Here is a 26,275-nt window from a genome sequence, read left to right as displayed (position 1 = left end):
TACTGCTCGTGGAAATAGCCCCCATCTTGTTTTATAGCTGCTCCCCTCATAAATACAAAGTCACCGTATGTTTGTTTAACTAAGCCTTTATTCCAGAAACAACTCCATTTTCGCTTCTCCTTCCTTCCCCTTTTCTTTCTCACCTCTTTTCTTTTTCACTCTCTACAGGATCTCCACTGGGACAAACGTCTGATCAACAAAAACACAATGGACTGCTAGACAGAATGTAACAAGCTTCTTCTGCCCTGGTCACAATCCTGCTAGACAACTGCAATGTATTCTACATGAGGTTACCTGCAACGGCTGCAATCAGATTGGTGTCCTGCATTTTTAAATTAAGATGCCAAAATATCCATGGCTGTATTAGCACACAATGAAATGCGCTCATTACAGTTGATATGAGTTCTGATATAAAAGCACTGCATTTTTAAATTAAGATGCCAAAATATCCATGGCTGTATTAGCACACAATGAAATGCGCTCATTACAGTTGATATGAGTTCTGATCAAACTGGTTTTATGCCACATAGGCACGTGAGGGAGTCGGTCAGAAGAGTACTTAAGGAAGTATGCCGTTGTAATTCCTTTAGCCGTATTCACTGGATGTAAGCAAACCTCTTCATACATTAGAATAAATTACTCAAATAAACAGTCTCATTGCAATTGATGGGACAGGTTTACTTGTGGGGCAGGTTTACAGAGAAAGTCTCCTTCCTGCAACCTTGGAGAAGCCACTGCCAGTCTGTGTGGACAGTACTGAGCTAGATGGACCAATGTTCTGATAGGCAGCTTCCTACCTTCCTAATTTCAATGGGAGTATCCAGTGCTAATTTTCTGGAGCCTGTCAGTCAGGCTGAGGGGAGGGATTTTCATTCATTCATTCATCTATCTCTATGTAAACCGCTTTGGAAACTTCAGTTGCAAAACAGTATATAAGTATCCGTTGTATTGTATTGTATTGAATAAGCTGAGCTCCAGCTCATAGCCAGCCAGTCAGGAGCAGAGGAGAAGGGTCTTCACCCTCCTCCTTCCCCTTCTGCAGCAGACACATCGCTTAGGATGTGTTGGGTTCAAGTCGACGATCCTCAGATGGGGATGAATAGTGCAGTTGCACCATAGGGGGGCAGGGGGGCTGTGAGTACCCCACCTTCAAGTGCCACTGGGATTCTAGTACCCTCGTTGGGAAGGAACCCCTGCTAGGGATGTGCACGGAACCGGGCAGGGGTGGTTCGAAGGCAGGGGGTGCACCTTTAAGGGTGGAGGAGGGTGCACTTACCCCTCCCTCCGCTTTCCCCCCCACCAGCGGTCCATTTTTTAAAAAGTGCATCGGGGTGGCAGCATACCTCTCCACTGCCCCATTGCCCCCTTTACCGGAAGTAACCAGAATGATCCAACATGCCTGTGCATGCCAGGCATGAGCGCGTGCACATCGCGTGCACATGCATGCCCGATGCACGCCCGTGCCCAACGCATGCAGGTGCATCGGATACTTCCGGTTACTTCTGGTAAAGGGGGCAACCGGGTGGCAGGAAGGTACGCTGCCAGCCCGATGGACTTTTTAAAAATGGAATGCCGGTGGGGGGAAAGTGGAGGGAGGGGTAAGTGCACCCTCCCCTGCCCTTGAAGATGCACCCCCCCGCCAGCAAACCGGCAAACCACTCGCAGTTCGAACCGGTTCGGAGGCTCATAAAGGGCCTCCGAACCAGTTCCGTGCACATCCCTAACCCTTGCTCTGTTCTGACCTTCAGATGAGTGAAGGTGAGACTGAAGGCAAAATCAGACCACCGTGATCCCACCCTTTCCTGCTCATGGAAACAATGTGTGGAAGGGATTAATCAGTTCAGTTCAGTTTCATTTATTATAATCACTGATCAGTTCTACACATTTCAATCCAAACCCAAATAAAAAGAAGAACCTTAGGAGTAAATATTGGTACATAGACTGTGTAAAGAGCCCCTGGTGGCGCAGTGGTAAAACTGCCGCCCTGTAACCAGAAGGTTACAAGTTCGATCCTGACCAGGGGCTCAAGGTTGACTCAGCCTTCCATCCTTCCGAGGTCGGTAAAATGAGTACCCAGAATGTTGGGGGCAATATGCTAAATCATTGTAAACCGCTTAGAGAGCTCCGGCTATAGAGCGGTATATAAATGTAAGTGCTATTGCTATTGCTAAACACTATTACATACAAACTAAAAAACCTAAATTAACCATTTCTAGCACACTATGTGCGGAACTTAATCGCAGCCATACACAAAATGGACACCTGATACGAGACATCATCGGTGTGTTTATCAGAGAGAAGTATATAAAACTCAACAGAATTGTTTGGGTATCTAGAAACAAGAGGAGTAAAATATCAAAAATGTAAATTGCAGTAAAAAGAACAACAGGGGGGAGAAATGTTACACGTTTACAATGCTGCCTTGAGGTACGTTTCACGAGCAGTTTCTCAGAAAGCACAGTTTTACTGACAGAGCATAACACAAGTCAGAACTTGCCTGGGAGACTTCAGAGAGGAGCATTGACCAATCAGGAATGCAGGAAATGTAGTTGATGTTTAATCCAACCTGGGACTTTTACACAAAGCAGGCTTTACCACAAGTTTACGGGGGGACTTTACTGCGAACTCGCAGTTTTCAAAAAAAACTGGCGCAAATAGTGGGGTTTTTTTAACCCTGGATATAAATCGGGCTACACTCTAATGTGCAGTGAAAAACCTGAATTGTGTGTGAACTGCTCCCTGATAACTCACAGGGACTTCAGGGTAAATCTAGCCGATATATGAATGCATCCCCTCCATTCCAGAGGAGATGCAAGTTAGAGGGCTTCAAAAGCCCCATGTGAAAAGCTTCCTGGTGACTCAAAGCCCAATCATGGCCCTGTCTAGTTTCAGGGGAGGAACATGAATAGAGGCCTTGGATGATTCATAAAAAGGTCATACAATGAAAATGCTAGAAGGGATCCAGTGAGAATCAGCCAGGCCTGGCTCTTTCCTGAGACAGAGTAAGTCCATTTGGGGCAGCAGCAGTAGTGGCCTTTCCTAACAAGCCAGGGGGCGCCAAAGGAGACAGCTCGGGTCGTTCTTCTCTCTCTCCTCCCCCACCCGGGATCTGTGCTACTGCAGGCTGGTCAACCACGCATCTCTACCTGATGAATGGCCAGCCTGCAGGCAGCTGCCTCCTTTGGTGCCCCCTCTGGGCACTTTCCAGATTAGCCCCTGCAACAGGGTCACAACATACCTGCGAAGTGTGCTTCCCCACTTCCTGTGTTGCGACACCGCAGTCCCTACGCTGTCAGTAGGGTGCCGCTCACATTTCTGATGCCTTATTCTGGATTTTATCGCTGTAATTTAATGCAATAACGTTGTATGTCCTTTGCAAAAAAAAAAAAAAAAATAGCTGTAATTTTTCCATTTTAAGAGGGTCACAATTCTGTTTCGGCATTGTAAGTGGTGTGGTGAGGATGGTTACATCTGCGTGGATGGTGATTTATCAATATAAAGCTCCTTTCCGTTTTAGAAATTTATTTCTTTTCTTTTTTTCGATGGGGTTGTGAAGAACTTTACACCTTGATTTTTTTCTCCATGCGGTCTGCAAAAGAAAGCCAACGTTCTGGCAAGGCTGGAAATGTGCTCCCTACAGCAGCAAAAACGTGGAGACCGCCGGGGGCTGCCCTCCTCCTGCTTGGCTGTCCCATTGTTCCTGAAGGCAGCAGCCACAATAAGAAGGTTTGTGCACAGAAGTCCCCCCCCCACTGTGAGCTTGCAAGCAAGTTCTGTGGCACAGCCTTCCCCGCCCCCCTCCCCGAGTGCATTTGCATCCCTTTTTCTCGCCCGTTTTTGCGCACAGTTCTAATAAAGCTAATAACAATAATAATGCTAAGGGGGGGGGGCTCTTGCTTTACATGTGCCACAGCCAGAGAGAGAGAGAGAGAGGAAAGAAAGACGCATCCTTGGGGGCGAAGTTGAACCATGTGTGTGCTTGAACGTTTGATTGTGTGCACATGCGTCTCTCTTTCAGAAAGCAAAAAGGAGATGCAAACTCCTCAACAGTGGATTGCAACTCTGCAGCTGCCAGTGCAGTTTCTTTTGGGGTGGGTGGGTTGCAGCACACAGTATGAACGGTTCCGCCTGGGGGGGGGCATTGTTCCATGGACTATGCAACAAACGGCTTACACCATTTCTTTACGTTTCCAATGCGATCGTGCCAAGCCGAAGCATTTTACACCACCCCAACCACTGTAGAGCATGTAATCTGGAAAGCACCCTGGTTCATTCGGACAAGCCACTACTGGACAGCAGAGAGTGACTGGCCCAAACTCACCCTGTGCCATGGACCAGGACCTATTGCCACACCAGGTTGGTCTGGGGAGGGAGAGCTCTGAGGACAAGGTTCCTGGTTTCCAGGAGATACCTGCACAACCTGGGCGCTTTCCAGGTTAGCCGCTCAACAGTGGCACAATGCTTCCCTTCAGGCAAATCCCATTCAAAACGTAAATAGCAAAGCACCCAGCAGGGGGAGCAGTGTAATGCAAACGAACAACCCAAAAAAACAGCAACTTTTTTACGCTGGATATATAACATCACAGCACTAAATCGCATCGATTCAATTCTAAACAAGGCATTGGAAATGTGAACGGCACCCTGCTGTCAGCGTAGGGACTGCGGTGTCGCAACACAGGAAGTGGGGAAGCACACTTCATAGATACACCGTGTCCCCATTGCAGGGTATAATCTGGAAAGCGCCCTGGCCCCAAAGCTACCCTCGGGGAACCTTCTGTATCCCCAGCCATATCTGGACCTATTGCTGAGAGTTCTGAGGATGAGGAAACTGAAGCGTCACCTTGCTCTGAGGACACCTCAGAGCACCCTTTACTACAGTTCGGAGGAGGACGTTGACCCTCCTGCAGAGACTGATCCGTAGGAGTCTGCGATTAAGAAATAGGGCTCAGCCCTTTAACTAGCCATTGGGGCTATTCTCACAATCGGGAAGAATCGGGCTAGGAAAGCCTAGCCCGATTTTCCCCGATCGTAAGAACCACCGGCCTTGGCTGCGAGCCCGGTGGTTCTCCAGCAGGTAACCCGCTTTGGTGGCCCTCCTCTTAGCCCGGGTTTGCGGAGTGAGTGCTCCGCAAACCTGGGCTATCTGGCCGTGAGTAGCCACATGCAGCTCCGTGCTGTGGCTACTCACGAGGAGACCCCCAGAGGGGAGGCGAAAAGCCGCCTCCCGGCTCCGGGGTTCTCACCAGCATGCCCTGCGCGCTCACGCAGGGTATGCTGGAGCTTTCAGGGAGCGATCGGCCCCCGCTCCCCCCAGCCCCCGCCAGCTCCATCACGGAGCCGGCAATTGTGTGGGTGGCCGATCCGGCCGCCCAGGGCTGCTGCCCCGATCGTCTGTGGGGAGAGTGGGCTTAGCCCGCTCTCCCCGCAGTATAATCTAAAACGGGTCTCACTGATCATGAGACCCGCCTCATTGTCTCCGGGATTGTGGGTGGAGTCTAGGCTTATACCCAGCAGCAGGGCTATATAAGAGCTCAGTTTGCAGTATGAGTTGCTGAAGCAACCTGGTTGTACTTTGCTTGTCCAGGAGATTTATCAGACTTTACCGTGACTTAACTTTGGGAGGGTGTGGGTGTGCATTCACATGTTGGCCAGATTTGCCCCTAAGTCCATGAAATGTTTCAGAGAACACTTCACACATGATACGGGTTTTCCCCTCAATATTGGAACCTAGCCTGATTTATGTCTGGGGTTAAAAAAATCTTTTCTTTTTGCGTTGGAGTATCGGTTATGCCCTGAACTCACAGTAAAGCCTCGTGGTAAAGCCACGGAAAAGCCTGCTGTCTGAAAAGCCTCCTGGTTCCTGATCCTCAGCTCCCCTGAATATGCCCTTTGCTTGCTCCTGAGAAGTGCTGTGTATTGACGACAGGCCTTTGACCTCCTGCTCTGTTGACTGTGCTATACGTCTCCTCCTGAACTACAGGACCTGTGGGTCTTCTGAACTACAGAACCTCGCCCTGTGCAGAACATGATCCATGTCTGAAGATCAACCTAGACAAGATGATGTACATTTTCCACAACAGGGCAAGTAGCAGCCCTTTCCATTGGGAAGATGGCAGGGAGGGGTCAGTCAAGCTTCTTTTCCAGTGTTGGTGATCTGAATTCCTCTACAGCTGATTTCTTTAAATATGTAGAGACACCAGCCCTATTCAGTCATTATAAAAATGGTTAGAGATTGTAACTGGGGGGCGGGTGCAGAAGTGGGGTTCCCATTTAAAACTGCCAATGGTAAGGCATCATCTCTTGCTCTGAAGAACACTCTCTGGTGGCTGGGTAGAGAGAGTAACAATAAATCACTGGCTGGTTCCTGGCTGTGATTGCCAAGATGTCCTCTTGTGGTCTGCAGGATGATACCCAGGTCATTTTGATGCTCAATGTCCAAGATCCACTGTTTGAGAATCTTCTTGGCCTGATTCTATCCTAATAGTGACAGATATTTCTTTAGAATTCTTTAGAATTTAGATGCCAAGTGATGAGAGTTTTGCTAGCAGTGCTTGTATCCAGGAAGACTGAAACCTGTCGGCCAGTACAAGGGGAATCAGCCCCAAAGGGGAAAGTTGATCTTGAGACAGTAGTTGAAAATTGAAACTCATGCTTTGGATTCCACCCTTTGAAAACCCATTTCTACCTTAGTGCAGCATTAGAAATACATCTGGGAGCCCAGAATACAGCTCTTATAAACTTAGACTGGACAATCTGCAGTGTTCTGTAGCTGGAATAGTGGCCCAGTTGTTCACCCTACAGACATTGAGCCAGTGGTTTGGCAATGAACAGATTTAGTGCAGCAGAAATAACTTCTCCTTTGGAGCAGAAAAATATCAGAATGGCTGATGTACCTGTTGGGCAGTGTAATCCACATGGGCCTTCCATGACCCTGTGGCATGAAAAACCACACCCAAATATTTAAAACTGTTAACCTGTTCAATCCGATGGCCCTTGATTGACCAATTAAAATTCTTAGGCTTCTTGGCAAGGACCATCACCTTAGATTTCTGAAAATTAATAACCAGGTGGTTATCCTTACAGTAATTGGCCAGGAGCTTAAGAGCCCTCCTAAGATCTACTGGGGTTTGAGAGATAATAGCATCAGCATCCGCTTACAGCAAAATTGGGATTTTTACCCCCGCGATGTCTGGCAGATGTAACCCTGGATCTGAGAGATTTTTGGCTAAGGTGTTTATATGCAGGTTAAACAGAGAGGGTGCCAACCTGCACCCTTGTTTGACTCCTTTGCTGGAAGTTATTGGGTGTGAAAGTGAGCCTCGGGGTTACCTCTCACCCTGACGTTGGTGTTCTCATAAAGCTTTTGAATGAGAAGAAGTAATTGCCTATCAGTGTTGATATCCCTGAGTTTTCCCCACAACCTTGGCCTCGAAATTGAATCTAGCGCTGATTTGAAATCTACAAAGGCCACATACAAAGAGCACTTGGGCTTACTGCTATACTGGATGGCTTTAAGAGGGGTTTGGATAACTTCATGGAGGAGAGGTCTATCAATGGCTACTAGCTGGAGGGCTATACTATAGGCCACCTCCAGCCTCAGAGGCAGGATGCCTCTGAATACCAGTTGCAGGGGAGTAACAGCAGGAGAGAGGGCATGTCCTCACCTCCTGCCTGTAGGCTTCCAGCGGCATCTGATGGGCCACTGTGTGAATCAGGATGCTGGACTAGATGGGCCTTGGGCCTGATCCAGCAGGGCTGTTCTTATGTTCTCAATAAGATGGCGTAGCACTAAGGAATGATCCATAGTTGAGCGCCCCATTCTAAAACCAGCCTCTTCATCCCCCAAGATGTCTTCTTGGTGGCACCACTGTGGCAAACCCGCCTAAGTAGCCACCCTTTAAAACAAGGTTAAGGGAGCGAGTGTTCCCTTAACCCTGTTTTTTAAATCGTCTGGCAGCTGCTGATGCTTCCAGCTGCAGATGCCAGACTGCGGGGAGCCCAGAGAGGCCTCATCCCCTAGGAAGCTGCTGTCTACTGAGACTATTGCCCCCCCCCCAGCTCAATATTGTCTACACTGCTTGGCAGCATCTCTCCAGGGTTTCATGTTGGGGTCTTTCCCAACCCTGCCTGGAGATGCTGCCAGGGATTGAACCAGGACCTCCCGCATGCTAAGCAGATGCTCTACCACTAAGCTACAGCAGCACCATTTCCAAGGAAGTTGCCTTCTACCAAATCAGGCCATTGGCCCATCTAGCTCAACACTGGCTGGCAGCAGTTCTCCAGGGTTTCAGGCAGAAGTCTTTCCCAGCGTTACCTGAAGATGCCGTGGGTTGAACCTGGGACCTTCTGCATGTAAATCCAATGCTCTACCGCTGAGCTACAGCAATTGTCCCAACAATCTGCTCCCTGAGATGACTACGTCACCTTGCTTCATGGTAGGACCGCCCCGTCCAAGCCACTCAGCCACACAGACTCTCCAATATTTTCAGCAGCGTGGTGAGTGACCCTTTGGATTTCTATACACTCCTGGCTTGATTCTTTAAAAGGGATTCATGGTCCCAAGTTCCAGTTGCAGGATTCAGGCTGGTTCATCTTGATGTACCCCCATGCTTGCTTACATACATACATACCGGCAAGAACTAAGAGGACGCCCAGCAGCAAGGTGGATGGACTCGATTACGCAGGGGCATAGCAAGGTTGGAGTGGGCCCAGAGACAAGATTTTAAAATGCCCCCCACTCACTGAAGCTCAGCTCATGAAGTAAAGAAATCTTAAATGAAGCTGAACAGTGGTAACAAAAAGCATCTCTCTCTCTCTCTCTCTCTCTCTCTCTCTCTCTCTCTCTCTCTCTCTCCCTCTCTCCTATGTGGCACTATAGAACATCATCCTAAATTATATTTTTAAAGTTTTTGTAAATTGTGGATGATGCAAGTCATTTAATGCATTTCCCAGTCATGTGACTTGCCTCTGGGGGAGGGGGTCCCCAAGGCAGTGGGGCCCCAAACACTGTCTCCCCCTGCCCTATTAAAGTTACACCCCTGTGATTACGACAGCAGTGAATGCACCACTGAGAGACCTAAAAGGCCAAGTTGAAGGCAGATTATCCTGGAAAGAATCTATGTGGTTGCTAAGAGTTGACACCGACTTGACGGCACTTATCAATCAGCAAGAACTAGAAATGTAAGCTTCGGAGGTGCATTTGCATGCATAGTGGTGGGGACATCACTTGCACCCCCCTAAAAAAAAAGAATCAGTGCAGGCTGGCATGCAAAATGAAATCTGAACAGACATTCTCAGTCCGTTGGCTGTTCTTTCTCTCTGCTTTGATCGATATTTTGCTACCAGGTCAGTATTAGGTAGGGCCATCCTTCCATTGTTTAATTCTATGGCCATCGGGTTATTAGCTGAACAAACAGGTGGGTGACTGAAGCAGTTGCTGCCCAAGGCGGAGAATTATGTTGACTGTATGGCTAAAATTCTCTTCCAAGAGCTGAAATGCCTTAGTGATTAGTCCTGCTGCTAGCCTGAGTCCCAGGCTTTTGCCATTTAACCAAGCCTGGTCATTTGTCCTACTGACAGTAATGGGCTTTATTGGGTTACTATTTGTGAAGTTTGTTTTGATGCCTGCCAGAGGTTACTGCACTCTAGGGGTGTGGACGGAACCGCCAACTGTGGTCTGGCACTGGGGTGGGGTGGGGTCACTTTAAGAGTGGCTGGAGGGTTAACTTACCCCTCCTGCCGCTTTCCCGCTTGCCGCCGTAAACATACGAGTAATTGGGGCGGCAGGATACCTCCCTGCCGCCCCTTCCCCGACGTTACTTGCAAAACCTCCCAGGAGTGCATTGCGCGCCTGCGTGCACATCACAGTGACGTGAAGCGCGCGCTCGTCTCTGTGACATGTGCACGCAATGCACTCCTGGGAGGATTTGCAAGTAACGTTGGGGAAGGGGCGGCCCAATTACTCGTATGTTTACAGCGGCAAGTGGGAAAGGGGTGGGAGGGGTAAGTAAATCCTCCCACCGCTCTTAAAGCGACCCCCCCAATCCGAACCACCCAGGTCCGGACTGGTCCGGACCGGTCCGGAGGCCTTTTCAATGGCTTCCGGACCGGTCCGGGTCCATCCCTACTGCACTCCTGTGCACTCTTTCTAGGGAATCATGTTCCATCAAACTCCATGACTCTTACTTCTGATCAAATATTTATTTATTTATGTTTATGTTTATGAGTACCCAGAATGTTGGGGGGCAATATGCTAAATTATTGTAAACCGCTTAGAGAGCTTCCAGCTATAGAGCGGTATATAAATGTAAGTGCTATTGCTATTGCTATTGCTATTATTTATGTTTATTCACCAAACATTTGTCTCTGGGAGGTTAACATAAAACAATTAAAGCACATATAAAAGTTAAAACAAATCAACAGTTTAAAATCAACCATAAAATTAAAACAGACTTTTTTTAAAAGCTGAGAAAGCTTTTCAATATGCTTAGGATCCTGCTTAGGAATATGCTTAGGATCTGGCAAGCAAAGTGTGTTACAGATATTTTTATCATAGTTTTTATATACACACATACACACACCATTATACAAGAGAGAGAAAAGGAATAGGGTCAAACAGCCCAGTTCAGACACTATGCTCCATGAGTGTACAGATAGATGTCTGTACACTCGTACATGTGTTTGTGTGAATGGCTATACCTGAGTTCATTTTTAAAGTGAACCTGAATGCAGGCCCTTCAAATGCAGGGTACAGATTGGAAGTATACTGCTGTACCTGCAATCAACATAACATGTGAATGACTATACCTGTGTACAGATCTGTACCTGTGTACACTGTACACACGTTCTACAGTGTTGAACATAATGTGTGAATGAACCTATTATCACTACATTTCTTATTCCAATGGACCAAGGGCAGGCAAACTTTGGCCCAGGTGCCAAAGTGCAGACAACGTGATTTTGAGTGGCACTCACACTGACATCTGAGAGGAGGCTCCACCGCTGAATTTAGCAGGAGCCATTGTTGCAGGGGATGATGGGAGCTGCAGTCCAACAACATCTAGGGACCCCAGTTTGAGAGACCTCCTGTTCCATTGGGTTTCTTCTCCTAAGTTGGGAGTGCACACAGTTGCAGCTTGTGAAGGCTATGCAATGTGCTACAGGAAGTCCTCAGACTTATGACACAATTGCTTCCTGAAAACTATGTCTTCAGTCACAGAACGTCTTAACTCAGAACCCATTTTTCCATAGGAATCAACGTTCTAAGGAGGGGAGTTGGTTCCTTAACCACGGTTACATACCTTATTTCCCCCACCCCGCCCCCCTGCTGCTGGCACAAAACAGCTACAATACAGGAGAAGGAGGAGAGCTGGTTTTGTGGTAGCAAGCACAAATTGTTCCCTTTGATAAGCAGGGTCCACCCTGGTTTGCATTTGGAAGGAAGACTACATGTAGTCTCTCCCCGACTACATGTGATCAGGCAGGGAGAGACTCCTGCCTGCAAACTTGGAGAAGCTGCTGCCAGTCTGTGTAGGCAATACTGAGCTAGAGGGACCAAGGGTCTGACTCGGTAGAAGGCAGCTTCCTCTGTTCCTATCTCCCAGCCTTGTGTTGTCTAGATGAGAGCATTGCGACAGTTTTAACCCCACCACAAAGTCTTAGCAAAGACACACAGCAAAGCCACCTCAGGAGAAGAGGCTGGCCTTATTTCTTAGCAGACCTGGTTTATGCACGAGGCAGAGAGAAGCAGATGTACGGGCGACTTCCTTGCCCTGGCTTGCAAAGAGTCTTCAGTTCTTGCAGCCAGAAGGAAACTGCAAGTCGTGAGGACGAGACAGATCCGAGGCTGCCCACAGTAGCAGGGGATGTGGCAAGGAGGGTTTCCAGCAAGCCTGTTCCAGGAGAAGATGGGACATTTCTGCTGAGGAGTGGCTGAACTTTAGCCAGTCACTATCTTTGGCCAGTCACAGGGTGAAGGTAGCCTGACTTTGGACTAGATTGGTAGACTGACTTTGGTAGACTGACTTTGGCCAGTCACAGGGTGATGGTAGACTGACTTTGGACTAGACTGGTAGACTGACTTTGGTAGACTGACTTTGGCCAGTCACAGGGTGATGGTAGCCCTAGCAGAGCCAATAAGGATGAGAAACCCGTTCCCCAGTGCCCAGTTCCTTAAGGATAATCTTCTTTGATACTGCTGTTATTTGCTGCTTTATTATTTCCAGGACTTCTCTAATTTTCCTTGAATCTAGGTGGTATTTTTGGATCAGATACTGTTTGGTGTTTTCTTTCTTCAGCTTCTTGTCTGTCATATCTTTCAATTTACTAGCATCTGATCTAAGCCTGGAGATTGTATTTTCTAATCAAATCTTCCATTTAGGTGATGTACTGCTTTCTTTTTTGACAGGTCCACTGATCTTCTATCCGAGCTCTTGTGTTGTTATTGTTGCTGCACTGTACAGGAGTTGGTTTGTTTCTTGCAAATTATTGGTTGTTATTTCTGCAAGTGCAGCATTGACATCTTTTAATGCCTGAGCAAGTTGTTTTTTGGCAACTGTTTTTAGAGCGGGAAGTCGAACCCTGGTGGTTGTTTGCTTCATGTGCTCAGTTATTTTTTGCTTTAGTTCTTCTTGCTTTTCTGTTAAACGGCATTTGGGTTTTTGAGGTGAAGGCAAAGGGGAGGTTGCCTGGTTTTGATTTTGAAATACTTCAGCAACGGTGGTATCCTCTATTTCCAACACCTCCTCCATCTGTGCCTGAGCAACTGCTTCAGTTGGTGGTAATTCTTCTTCCATATCTTGAGCCTGTGTTGCTCTTTGCAGTTCTTCCAGCTCAACTCCTGTGAATACTTTATTTCTTATTCTGAATCTTCTCTGGTCTGCTAGCCTTTTTTCTATTATTTCTGTATCTGGATGCTTCTCTTTCCAAATTTGGTACATTCTTTTTAAATAACCTCTTCAAGTTGGACTAGACTTGTAATAGCAGATCATTATTTCCTTGTGGGCATTTTTTGTATATTTTTTTCGGTTAAGCGACGTTTCTTCCAGTAGCTTTGCTGTCTCCAGCCCTGGTTGCTCAACTGAAGATCCTGTGTCCTGTAGCCCACTTGCCCCCAGATGTCCAGGGACTATAGCACCTGGCGCGGTCCTTGTTGACCCGGGCGACGACCAATCCGGTATAAATTTATTAAAGTTACGTCTCACCATATTGTTGACGGGAGAGGCACTCTTTGTCTGGCTCCTCTGGTGAGACCTGTCTTGTAATAATAATAATAAATAATAATAATGATGATGATGATGATGATGATGATGATTAACATTTATATCCTTCTCTTCCTCCAAGGAGCCCAAAGCAGTGTACTACATACTTAAGTTTCTCTTCGCAACAACCCTGTGAAGTAAGTTAGGCTGAGGGAGAAGCGACTGGCCCAGAGTCACCCAGCTAGTCTCCTGGCTGAATGGGGATTTGAACTCAAGTCTCCCCGGTCCTAGTCCAGCACTCTAACCACTACACCACGCTGGCTCTTCCGATAGCCTTTGAAGTACCCCTAGGGGTACTAGTACCCCCTGTTGGGAACCCCAATCTATCTCAATATTGTCTGTTCTGTCTGGCAGTGGCACTCCAGAGTTTCAGGCAAGAGTTTTCCCCAGCTCTCCCTGTAGATGCCAGGGATTGAACCTGGGACCTTCAGCATCTTTAAGCTGATACTCTACCACTGAAATACAGCCCCATCCCTAACACAGTCCAAGGGACAATAAAATGCTCCTTTAGGGAATCATGTTTGAAAACTGCATGCAGAAGGTTCCACATTCCCTCCCTGGCAGCATCTCCAAGACAGGACAAGATTATTATTATTATTTTTTAGGACAAGATTTTAGGGCTGAGAGAAACCCTTGCCTGAAACCTTGGAAAAGCTGCTGCCAGTCTGTGTAGACAATACTGAGCTAGATGGAGCAAGGGCCTGACTCAATATAGAGCAGCTTCCGATGTTCCTAAGTTCCTATATTCACAGTGAAGTCCTAAGTGTTTTGAAACGGAGGGGGGAAATGTTTAAAACTGAACACCTGGACATTTTTGATGAAACTGTGAGTCTGGATTTGCTTAAAATGGCAAGAGGGTGGTGGACAGTAGGAAGGCAGGAAGGCAATCTAAATAAATATCATATGATTTGTCTTACACATAGTCTTACACAATGCTTGCTTGTGGTAAAACTTGTTTTTGTTTTTTAAAAAGCATGTGGTTTCTGCATAGAATAAATGTGTGGTTTTTTCCCCTGGGGAAGAGCATGAGCAATACCCTGCTAACTAGGCAAAGAGGCACCTTTTAACGTGGTGATTCTCTTTATTTAGCAGGGGGAGAGTAAATGGCCCTCTCCATCCCCAGCACAGCATCCCTCCAGTGACTTTTGCTGGTGTCTATCTTATGTTTCTTTTTAGATTGTGAGCCCTTCGGGGACAGGGATCCATCTTATTTAGTTATTTATTATTCCTCTGTGTAAACCACCCTGAGCCATTTTTGGAAGGGTGGTATAAAAATCAAATGAATGAATGAATGAATGAATGAATGAATGAAATCTTACTTGCAATCTGAAGAGGGGGAGGCGGCCCACAATACCGAAAATGATGCTAATACACCAAACTGTCCACGTGGGAAGTTTCAGGGCAGAGAGCATCCAAGTTAGGTGCGTTCTTAAATTCTTCTTAAATTTGGATTCCCAGAAGTTGTTTGAGAAGGAGAGCTGGTCTTGCGGTACTAAGCATCATCATCATCATCATCATCATCATCATCATCATCATCATTTATTCAACTAGCACTTGGCAGGGTTGTAATAAAGGCCTTGGGAAAGATATTTAGATGCCATGACGTGTCTATACCTACAGAGATTAGAATAGTTTGGACAATTGTTTTCCCCGTGACACTCTGTGGATGCAAAAGCTGGATTTTTAAGAAGCAAGATAGAAAAAGTATTGACACTTTTGAACTTTGGTGCTGGAGAAGACTTTTGAGGATACCATGGACAGCCAGGAAAATAAACAAATGGATCACAGAACAAACCAATCCAGAATTTTCACTCAAGGCACAAATGACCAGGCTCAAACTATCATACTTTGGACACATTATGGGAAAACCCAGCTCCCTTGAGAAGTCCATAATGCTGGGGAAAGCTGAAGGCAAGAGAAGAAAATGGCCAGCAGCAAGGTGGATGGACCTGATCACGACAGCAATGGATGCACCACTGAGAGACCTTAAAGGCCAAGTTGAAGACAGATCATCCTGGAGAGAATCTATCTATGTGGTCGCTAAGAGTCGACACTGACTTGACAGCACTTAATCAATCAATCAATCAATCAATCAGGGAGAGAGAGGGGGATATGTCTCCATCATCTCTCTAGGAGGAAACAAAGAAGATTGACTCAACACAGGAGGTACCTGAGGAGTCAAAGCAGGGTTCATAGAGTAGAGGCAAGCAGAGACTGGTGAGGAGACCCTGACTAGCTCCCTCTGATCCCAATGCCCCTAGTTGCCATTAGGTTAGTTGGTGCAAAAGGTCGATGCACTGGAACTCCATCTCCAACACGTATAGACAATAGTGAGCTAAGCAGACCAATGGTCCGGCTTGGTATAAGACAGCTTCCTATGTTCCTATGTACAACTCCCATGGAATCACAGGATCATAGAATGTCAGAGCTGGAAGGTACCTTAGAGTTCTTCATTCCCCTACTCCGTGCAGGAAACTGCTACAGCAGCTCTGACAGATGCCTGTCCAGCCTCTCTTTGAAAACCTCCAGCAAAGGAAAGCCTACCACTGCATGAGGGAGACTGCTTCGCTGTCGAACAGCTCTTACAATTATTTATTTGTTTATTGATTGATTTGATTTGATTTGATTTGATTTTTATACCGCCCTTCCGAAATGGCTCAGGGCGGTTTACAATTAAAACAGAAAACATTAAAAACAATTAAAACAGAGATACAAATATAATTACCAATTTAAAACAACTTAAAAAACAATTAAACTATCAAAACAATTAAAACCCTGAAAACCAGGTTAACATTAAAACAATTAAAAACTGATTAAAATCCCTGAAAGGCCAGGCAAAACAGATGGGTTTTAAGGGCTCTCTTGAAGGTCAGCAAAGAATCAAGATTACCAATTTCTGCTGGGAGTGTATTCCACAGTCCAGGAGCAGCTACAGAGAAGGCCCGCCTCTGAGTCGTCACCAAACGAACCGGTGACAACTGGAGACGGACCTCCCCAGATGACCTTAACGTGCGGTGGGGATCATGTAAAAGAAGGCGCTCTCTAAGATATCTTGGACCCAAGCCGTTCAGGGCTTTCAAGGTAATAACCAGCACTTTGTATTTTGCCCGGAAACATATTGGCAGCCAATGTAACTGTTTCAAAACAGGCATCATATGGTCTCTCCGGGTTGCCCCAGAGACCAATCTGGCAGCCGCATTCTAAACTAACTGAAGTTTCCGGACTACATACAAAGGCAGAATTAAGAAATTCTTCCTAATGCCTAGCCTAAATCTGCTTCCTTGCCATTTCAACCCATGGATTCTAGTAGCCCAGCCCTCAGGAGCAACAGAGAACCAGTCTGTTCCTTCTTCTATAAGGCCATGGTGGCCAGGGATGTTGTAGTTCAGTATCATCTGGAGACCCAAATATGAGGACCCCTGACCTTAGAATGATGAGTTAGTGTTCTAGCATACAGTCGAGATGTGCAACGAAACCAGACCACACCCTTGTGCAGCAACTATAATGTGCCAAGGGAAGGCAAGTAGTTTGCGTAAGAGAAAACACACTCAGAATTTATCATTTCTACAGTCCTTTTTAGTGCTTCACAATGGATATAACATTGCTCCTTTTCCGTTTCTGTTGTGAAATGTCATGATGCATCTCTTGAACTCCTCCCTCCACCTTCCATGATCTTCTGGGTATTTGAAGACCATCTTTCCAGGCCTTCACAACTCTGGTCCTGCCCCCAGTAGAAACATAGGAAGTTGCCTTATACCAAGTCTGACCCTGGGTCCGCCTGGCTCAGAACTTTCTGGCACAATATTGTCTATTCTGACTGGAAGCAGCTCTCCAAGGTCACAGGCAGCTTTTCTCTGTTGCCCCCGAGGACTGGATTAGAAATTGGATTAGAAATTCCATGGGGTGAAATTGCAAGGAAGGAGATTTAGGAGACAACAGGGATCAAACCTGGGACCTTCTGCGAGCAAAGCAGATGCAATTCCAGCTCCGTGATTTCCAGCTCTCTGCTCTTAAATGATCGGGGTGGGGGTGGGGGCCAGTTCTCTCCTGCGTCTGCTTCCCTCTTCACTGTTCTAGCTATGTTTCTCAGGAAGACGGTTCCCAGAAGCAGTTTAACCCAGGCTGCTCGTCTGCAGCGCAGGCATCCCTATGGATCACGGTGCTGCTGGCCCGCCTAACCCCACTTTGAAGCCCGGCCTTTAGACAAAGTTTAGGGTGCGAGCGTGCCCTTTACCCTGGCACTGGGATCAGATGGGTGCTCGGGCTGCTTGTTGCCTGAGTGCACACAGAGATGGGTGCCTAGAGCGCCCGTCTCAGAGGAGAGGAGAGCTGGTCTTGTGGTAGCAAGCGTGTCTTCCCCCCTTAGCTGAGCAGTGTCTGCCTTGGTTTCATTTGAATGGGAGATTAGATGTGTGAGCACTATAAGAGATTCCCCATCAGGGGATGGAGCCGCTCTGGGAAGAGCATCGAGGTTCCAGGTTCCCTCCCTGGCAGCATCTCCAAGATAGGACTGAGAGAGATTCCTGCCTGCAACCTTGGAGAAGCTGCTGCCAGTCTGTGTAGGCAATACTGAGCTAGATGGACCAATGGTCTGACTGGCAGCTTCCTATGTTCCTATCCCCCAATGCACCACGCTCGACACACTATGCATTGTGGGATATCCAAAGGTTGGGATGTGTCATCCCAGCCTCCAAAGATCCACACTGCTGGGAGCAGTGAGGATCATGTGAGCGCATGGTAGTATACCTGAAGAAAAGCAGAAGAATCATCTGGGGGAAAGATGAGTTGGACTCTGCCTACCCCACTGCCCGCCCTCCGCATCCCAGGACTATCATGTGAATAGCCTCAGGGTCTTACTCCTAATCAGCTCTAATTCCAGCTTTAGCGCCAACTTTAAACTCTTCCTCCAGCTTTCACTAACTTTCTGCTGCAGGCGAGCCTCCTTTTATTCTCTTCCCCCCCTCCAATTTTCCGAAACTAACCAATTTAAAATTGACTGCATGTTATGCTTTAAAAGAAAATTATTACAAAATGATGTATAGATGGTATATGACACCCAAAAAATTGGCATTAATGTATAAAAATGTATCAAACAAATGTTGGAAGTGTGGACAGTCTGAAGGCACTTTTTTTCCTATGTGGTGGACCTGTGGGAAGGCTAAAGCATATTGGGAGATGATATATAATGAGTTAAAGAAAATATTTAAAATGACATTTCCTAAGAGGCCAGAATCCTTCCTGCTGGGAATAATAGAAGGTGCCATTTCTACAAGTAATTCAACGCTTTTTATGTACGCTTCGGCGGCGGCTAGAATTATATATGCACAGAAATGGAAGAGTAATGAAGTGCCTTCAAAAGAAGATTGGCTGATAAAATTTTTGGAATATGCGGAGATGGCAAAACTTACAACACTAATAAGAGACCAAAATTTGGAATGCTTCAAAGAAGGTTGGAAACCATTCTTGTTGTATCTAAAGAACTATTTTCCTACTATGGACTTTACAGCAGGGTTCGAAATTTAGTAAAAAAAACCTGAAGGTTGGATAGGTTAGCTGTGTTTGTAAGGATTTAAATTTATGTTTTGAATTATTATTATAGCAAGGGTAAACTTTATAGCTGATGATTCACGAAGAGATGTGTGCGGGAAGTCCACTTTTGTCTATTTGTAATCAATGACATATTAATATTGTTAAAAATAATAAAAATTGAATTTGAAAAAACAAACAAACCAACCAATCAAAATAAAAGCGAGCTCCCCCCATTAAAAAAAAAAACCAAACCAATCCAATCCAACCCTCTCCTCCCTCCAAAAACCAAACAGCAGGACTCTTTCCCCAACCAGACCAAACTGTCAAAGGGGAGCTGTGAACTCTTGATCCCTGCCAGCTTCTTCTTACAGAGCAAAGGAAGGAAGCAAATACACATTCAAAACAGAAATTTGAAGAGCACAAGAGGAGGTCAAGGCCTTGTTCCTGCACAAATGGCATTTCATACTTGGCAGGACTTTTTAATCACTGGAATGGAATCACATGTCATATTTGGCTGTATTGGAGGCAGTCAGTGTTGGTTTGTAAGCTTGCCAGGCCTTGCCAAGGCTGTGCTTTCCGGGCACTCGATTGGAAGGTGCAGCTTCCTCCCAGGATCCTGTGCTCAGCAAACCTCATTGGCGGCAAACCTCAAGTGGGCTCCTCTGGAGTGATCCAAGCCAATTGTCTGAGTGAGTGCTTCCAAGCAAGAGGCATTTGCATGGACCTGTAGCAGTGTAGCAGCGTCTCCCTCAGCCAAGAGGTGAGCTTGGGAGTCTGTGGGCACAAACGCTCCAAGGGAGACGAGAAGAAAAGAGGAACTCAGAAAGGACTGGCTGTTAACAAAGTGGCAACTTTATTAATATACTTAAATAGGTTACAAGTCGTCACTTAACTTTCTAACTAAAGGAAACAAAACAGGACAGAATGGAGTAGGCAAAAAAACTTTCCATCTCGGCCAATCTGTTGGAAAGCCAAAAATTCCTACTCGGCCCCCAACAGGGCGACCAGCAAAGCCCATTCTGCCCCTGGGAGGGAGAAGGAGGGAGGAAGGGAAGGAGGGAAGGGAGGAAGCCCAGGGTCACACAGAAGAAGGGAATGGCAGGGCAAACAAAATTGGGGGGAGTCCCAGCCAGCCCCCAACCCCCCCCCACCCCCGCTCCTTGCAGGCACGTTCACTTGGTCTCGTCTTCTGGGGCGGATCGACTCCTCCAGCCGCCCAGCAGCAGCACAAGCCTGCAAGAAGCACAAAGCAGCGTCAGTGGGGTTGCCCTGCTCCTCCTCCCTTTCCACTCCGGCAGCCCAGCAAGTGGGGATTGGGCAGGGGGCTGGGGGTTGAGGGGGGGGCAAGCCAGAGAATTCTGCTTGACCTCGGGCTCCCCACTGTGCAGCCACAGCATGGAGCAGGAGGGAGAGGAGGATTCTCTGGCCTGCCACCGGGCAGCACCAGGGGGCGCTACTGGGGCTGCAGGGGGCCCCCAGGGTCTCCCAGGCTCCTCTGCTGCTGCACCGGTTTGGGAGGAAGGAGGAGGGAGCGGAGGGGGGAGTGAGGCGTGGCTGCGGGAGTGGAGGGGGGGAGGAGCACACCCTCGGCAGGGGAGGGGGCGGATGCCTGGATGGGGCTTCCCCTGCCAGGGGAAGCCAGGCCGCTGGGGAAGGGGAGAAAGGTGGAAGGAGGAGGGGGCGCTCCTTGGCCAGCTGGTGGGAATGGAGGGAGGCGGTGACCTTGCCCTCCTGCTGGGGCCACACAGCCTCCCCGGACCCAAGGGAAGCCCAAGAATGGTTCCAAAGGGCCACTTGGGGGCAGGGTGGTCCTGTAGCCTCCTCCCACAGCCTGGCAGCAGAAGCAAGGGGAGGGGCTTCTGCACCCCAGAGGCGGGGCTTCCTTGGGCCAGGGGAGTGGAGCCTGCTTCCCCCTCACTCCTCAGACAGAACTGCACTTCCCTGCTGGATGTCTTCTTGTGGACAGATCTTGTGTCCACGCGGTTGGAGAAGGTCTTCTGGGAGGCCCCTGCGCTGCATGGTCTTTCCTGAACCTCCCTTCAGCTGCAGATCTTCAAGGGGAGAGCACGGGGCTGTTGTTCCTGGAAAGAGAGAAGGACATTGGTTCAGAGATGGGGGGTCTTCTCACACTCTCCCCCATGACACCACCAAGCACCAGGGACTCCTGGCAGAATATCCGTGTCCTCATTTCCCAGAGGGAAGAGAGAGATTTCCTTTTTCCCTTGGGCTACTGGTACAACCAGCCACAAGGGACGAAGTTGGCATTCCAACACGAGGGAGGGTTGCCCAGATTCCTGCCCACCCTTCCTGCAGCCCCAGCCCCCTCCCTAACCATCGGGGCCCCTTCAAGTGAAGCCCTGCCTTGGTCTGCTCACCAGTCGGTCAGGTGGAGAGATCACCGTACTCTGGCGGGTGTCTCTTCTTCTTACAGCCCGCCCACAAGCGCCGAACGGCAGCCCGCAGCCCGTGCCGGGAGTGGAGGGAAAAGGCCTTCTTCACGATCTTCTCTGTCTTGCAGGCAACTCTCCCGACCTCGGGGTCATGGTCGCCAAGCAAGCTCTCCAGCGCTGGAGGGATGAAGGAGAAGGTTCAGAAATGGCATGAAGAGATCACCCCACCCTTGGCCAAGCCCCACCATTTCCACACCAAGAGGGCGCAAGTCCTGACTCTTTCTCCCCTGCACTCTGGGAAAGCCTACTGCTGAGCATCCCTGAGGATGCAAGCGGGACCTTCCATTTGAGGGGACAGGTGGCCCATTCCAGCTCTGTGGTCCCTAAATCTAGGCCTCTCCCCTCACAGAAACTTCCCCTTCCCACCCAGAAACCGGCACTTACCAGCATGGAAGGTCTCTATGTTCCCTTCAGTGAGGATGCTGCCCTTTTTGTGGACCAGGTGACCTAAAAACAAGGGTGGAAGGAAATGGGACCACAGTTCAGGACCCTGCGCATGGACAGCCCACTTCCCATCATTCAGGAGAGGAAGTCCTCCCCTCTCTGCTCCCTCTGGGACTGACAGATTGAGCCATTCCTCCAGGGACTCTTACGGCACCTTGGAAGGAAATTAAGCCAAGAGACCTCGCTAACGCTCACTGGGCCAGTCCTCCTGGGGAGGGAACAGCTCCTGCCCCTCCACACCCTTCTGGCAGTGCCTTCCAAGAGAATGAACCTTTGCCCACCAAGACGACCCACTAAGGGAGACCCAAAAGTCTTGTTTCGCTTACCGATCAGCAGGGCAGCCGTTCTCCTCACTGAAGGCTGCTCGCTGCGGAAGAAGCCCAGGATCTTGGTGGCCTCCATCTCCACGGCGATCTCTGTGCCGAGCTGCCGAATCTGGGATCAAGAGCAAAGACAAATCCCGAGTGAGCAAAGCATCGCCCAAAGGTCCTTGAGCCATTTGAGCCGAGGGATGGACAGGGAGGGGCTGCCCTTACCAGACGCTTGGCGATCTTGTGGAGCAGCTCCTGCAGGCTGTAAGAGTCCTGCGCCAGCAGCTTGCCCTCCAGGTGCCATAGGAGGGCTTCCGCCAGGAGGCTCAGATTGTCCTTCGCAGCCTGCCAAAAGAAAGACCGGAATGGGAGTGAAAAAGGCTGCCAAGGGATTCCAAGAAACCTCTTAGGGGGCTTCAAGGAGTAGGGCCTGGATGGGCCAAACCACAGCGGGACAGCTCGTGGATTCACCACCCCATGAGGCTAACTCTGGGGCCTGCCACTGGGTGGCTGGACTTGGGGAAGCCTAAACACCTTTGTAGGGGTGGCAGGAAGAAGGGGGCCCTCACCTGTGCTACCTCCAGGTCTTCATCCTCCACATGCATCAGCACCGCGATGAGGGTCGTGATGTTCTCCTCTGTACCCTCATGATGGTGGTGGTGGCGGTGCTGCAGGAGATCCAGGTGGGTCCTCATGGCTGCCCTTCGGATCTTAGCCTCCTCCTACAAAGAAGAACAGGGCTTGTTATTAGGGAGGAATTCCTCACCTCCATAATTGATGAAGAGCTTGCATGGGTCTCTAGGGGGTGTCTGGTTTCCCTTCTCCAACCCAGTCAGAACCTGCAGGTTGGCCGGCCCTCATAGAGCCGGGGCAGAGGGCTGGCGTGCAAGTACTCACGTGGTGGAAGAGAGGGCGGCACAGGGCAGCCAGGACAGCATTCACCGTGGCCTGGTGTTCTGATGGACAGTGCCTCAGCCGCTCCATGAAGGCCAGGACCCCCAAAGTGGCTTCCAGACTGGAGGTCCTGAGCCCTGCCAGGATCCCGGCACTAAAATCCTGGGGTTTCTTGGCCTAGGGTGGGAAAAGGTGGCTCCTTGAAAACACATGCTAGTCCACCCGCTGCTAAACGCACCACAGAGCTGTCCGTGTTTGATGCTGCTTGGCCACCATCCACTGCCTTGGGGAGGAGATGACTCAAGCCATCCCAGAGGCACAAAGAGCGGGGAGAAGGTGGCATTGGAGCCCGTGGGGAATCAGGCTCCTACTGAGAGATGCATTCCTGTGCCTTCCCTTAAGGATTTCTCCTTCGTCCTGTGGCAAGGGTTCCACAGACTGAATCCACCCAACTGGAGAAATCTCCCCATCACACCTGGGGATGCCTAGGAGCACCAGCCTCAGGAAGGTCTCCCCAAAGAGAGGAGTCTCCATGCCTAGGGATGCTCCATGCCCAGGGATGTCACTCACCGCCTTCAGGGTGCCATAAATGTGGAGAAGTCCCCTTTCGCTCAGGTAGCGGATGTTCTGGCTGGGGTGGACTAGCCACGCTACCAGGAGCGTCCAGGTCTTCTCTAAGGCAGCAAAGTCTTGGTCTTTCAGGAGCAGCTAAAAGAGGGAAAGGAGGAAAACATCCATCAGCCTCTGGGGCCAGACCCTCCTCTCAGGGAAGCCCACCCTGAGGAACACGCTGCTCACCTCCACAAAGAAGGCCACCTCTGTGAGCGAATGCTCTTCTGGATCTTTGTCCAGGCTGAAGGGGGAAGCCAGGTATGCCTTCAGCCTGGCCACTGTGGAGGACCGTGTCTGGAGGAGAGCCCTGCAAAACACCAAAAGACCCTGCTGAGTCCTGGGCGGAAGGTCCAGAAAGAGCAGACCTGACCCAAACCACACCAGCCCCCAGGCCTCCTGAGATATCTCCTATTCACTCCTACTTACCTCACCAAGAGGGCCACACCCTGGAGGCAGCTCTGCGTAGAGCACAGGGATTGCCAGCAGGTCTTCTCCGGGGTCACCTGTGCCACCCTCTCCAGCAGGGTCCGGACAATCTGTGCGGTCTCCCTGCAGAGAAGAGAAGGTTGCTGTCACCAAAGTGTGTGTCTCCTTGCGGGGTGGTGTAGTGTCAAGGGTGGATGGACTGTGTTGGACCATGGGAGGGAGACCACAGGGGTGAAGTGACTTTCCCCACAGCTGGTTTTTTAACACTGCAGACGCATTTTAAGGCTCTCTGCAGAGCCAAGAGGGCTGCAAATTCTGGGGTCTCCCCTGTGGAGCTGAGGGAAGGGACCACCGTGCCAGAGTCACCCCAACAGGCCAGAAATGCTCCTCACCCATCAGAGTGGGACATGGGAGAAATGACCCTAGCCTGTCCTCCCAGAGTGCTGGAAGGAGGACTTGCTGGCCCCGCTTTCCCCACCGCCATGACTTACTCAGGAGGCAGGTCTTGGCTGTCTCGGTTCCCGACTCCCTCGGTGGTGTTCTGCAGGCCGGTGAGGATCTTGTTGACCAGGCCCACCAGGAGTTCGGGGAACCTCTCCTCCACCTCACTGGCATACTCCCTGAGGAGAAGAGGAGGGTCAGGCCTCAGCACACAGTCCGAGGGACGGTTATGGGTCAGGAGAATCCCCAGGGCGAGGCCAGGGCCATGGGTGTTTGCACCCACATCTTGGCCTGGAGGGTGCTGCCTCTGGCTCAGGGTGCATGAGGTCAACTGCAAGGGAAAGACATCCACAAGGGGAAAGGGCAAGTCCCCACCTCCCGTCTGAACAGTGACTGCCATCCAAGCCGCCATCCTGTGTAGTGCAAGAAAGGTGGGGCAGAGGGGTGGAGTCAAGTCACCCTTGGTTTGCGCCCCTTACCTCTCCCAGATGGACCGAGGAGAACCAATCTGGGGCCAGCTGTCCTCTTCTTTCCTCTTCGCCGATGTTCCTGAGAGAGGAGAGGAGAGAGAAAAGCTGCTCCAAGAACTGTCCTGTTGGAGATGGCAGCCAGCTGAAGAAGAACACGGGCACCCAAAGAGATGCTAAGCAAGGATCTCGCCTCCCTTGGGAGGTGGCTGGCAGGGGAACTTCATCAGGCCAGAGATCTCCCAAGTCCAGCCTTTCGTTCCCCACTGAGAAGCCCTGGGAAGTGTTCAAAGGGGGCATCGAGACAGGAGCCCTCCCCTGCTCCTTCTCCCCAACACCCGCTCATGCCAACAGCATGGGGGTCTCGGAGCTCCCTCTGCTAACAGCCAGCAATAGACTTGCTGGTGTCTGTCTTGCACCTGCTGTCAATCGGCTTCCTTGGGTGAACTCCCCCTCCAGAGTCCTCAGGAAGCAAGTTTGAAGAAACATCCCTCTGTGGGGCTCAGACATGGGGGAGCTGCCCCTGTCCCCTGCAGCCTTCTGCTTACTGTGCTAAAAGCCCCCCATAGGAACATAGGGAACATAGGGAACTGCCATCTACTGAGTCAGACCATTGGTCTATCTAGCTCAGTATTGTCTTCACAGACTGGCAGCGGCTTCTCCAAGGTTGCAGGCAGTAATCTCTCTCATCCCTATCTTGGAGATGCTGCCAGGGAGGGAACTTGAAACCTTCGGCTCTTCCCAGAGCGGCTTCATCCCCTAAGGGGAATCTCTTCCAGTGCTCACACATCAAGTCTCCCATTCATATGCAACCAGGGCAGACCCTGCTAAGCTATGGGGACAAGCCATGCTTGCTACCACAAGACCAGCTCTCCTCCCACAGCTCCCTACTGGCTCCTAAGGCCCTTCAGCTGAGAGGAGGGTACCTACCTGGCCGAACTGGGGGTCGGTGGAGAGTCCCACACCTCATCCTCGATGCTGTTGATGTCATGCATCGTGTCGTCCTCGTCCGTAGAGGAGCACTGGGGAGGAGAGAGAAGAGAAACGGGAGCGTTCCAGGGCTTGCGTTGACCTTGCGAGGCTTCTGAGAGGAACCAAGCCCAAGGGACAGTTGGGAAGACATCCGGCTCTAAAATAAGACGTGCCTCTTGGTAGAAAAGGCATTTGGCATCTCTGCCCAGAAGAAAAGCCTTTCACCACATTTTTGCCCCCTTTCCAATGCCTCAGCTTCATTTCCTCCCATCCCACCAATCACAATCCCTCCCATCCTGCAGCATCTAGAACTAGAACCATTTCATGTTCTGTCTCCTGCTGGGGAACAGGGCATGCGCGCACACACACACACAACCTAGAGCCCGTTCACATGAAAAAATGGATGATGAAATGGGTCATTTCTGACCTCTGCGGAGGACGAGTCTTCCACCGTGTAGGTGTTCTTCATC

At 49.5% G+C, this 26,275-nt stretch overlaps 2 protein-coding genes and 1 non-coding gene across 4 annotated transcripts in view; all 3 read right to left on the bottom strand.

The window, feature by feature from the left end:
- The window catches only part of LOC128332777 (uncharacterized), a 162,693-nt gene that overhangs the window by 25,424 nt on the left and 110,994 nt on the right, over positions 1-26,275 (bottom strand). The gene's annotated exons all lie outside the window — the stretch shown is intronic.
- TRNAA-AGC (transfer RNA alanine (anticodon AGC)) lies at positions 8,132-8,202 on the bottom strand. Its single transcript has one exon. It is a non-coding gene; the product is annotated as a tRNA-Ala (tRNA).
- LOC128332783 (uncharacterized) lies at positions 20,844-23,011 on the bottom strand. The gene is made up of 7 exons (XM_053267511.1): positions 22,891-23,011; positions 22,563-22,715; positions 22,219-22,338; positions 22,009-22,117; positions 21,623-21,685; positions 21,164-21,355; positions 20,844-20,869 (listed from the first exon to the last, which is right to left on the bottom strand). Exons 1-6 carry the CDS (start codon positions 22,975-22,977, stop codon positions 21,171-21,173), a joined length of 717 nt encoding a protein of 238 aa, XP_053123486.1. The 5' UTR covers positions 22,978-23,011; the 3' UTR covers positions 20,844-20,869; positions 21,164-21,170.

This window comes from Hemicordylus capensis, chromosome 7 (genome assembly GCF_027244095.1).
Source record: "Hemicordylus capensis ecotype Gifberg chromosome 7, rHemCap1.1.pri, whole genome shotgun sequence".
NCBI lineage: Eukaryota > Metazoa > Chordata > Lepidosauria > Squamata > Cordylidae > Hemicordylus > Hemicordylus capensis.
Note: the sequence above shows the minus strand (reverse complement) of the source record. Positions and strands in the feature narration are given on the sequence as shown.

Coding starts and splice junctions, on each gene's coding strand:
- LOC128332783 (XM_053267511.1), bottom strand. CDS start 22,977: ATGGAGCGGCTGAGGCACTGTCCATCAGAACACCAGGCCACGGTGAAT. Junction 22,118..22,218: donor ACAAGATCGCCAAGCGTCTG/GTAAGGGCAGCC, acceptor TCTTGATCCCAG/ATTCGGCAGCTCGGCACAGA. Junction 21,356..21,622: donor CATAGAGACCTTCCATGCTG/GTAAGTGCCGGT, acceptor TCATCCCTCCAG/CGCTGGAGAGCTTGCTTGGC.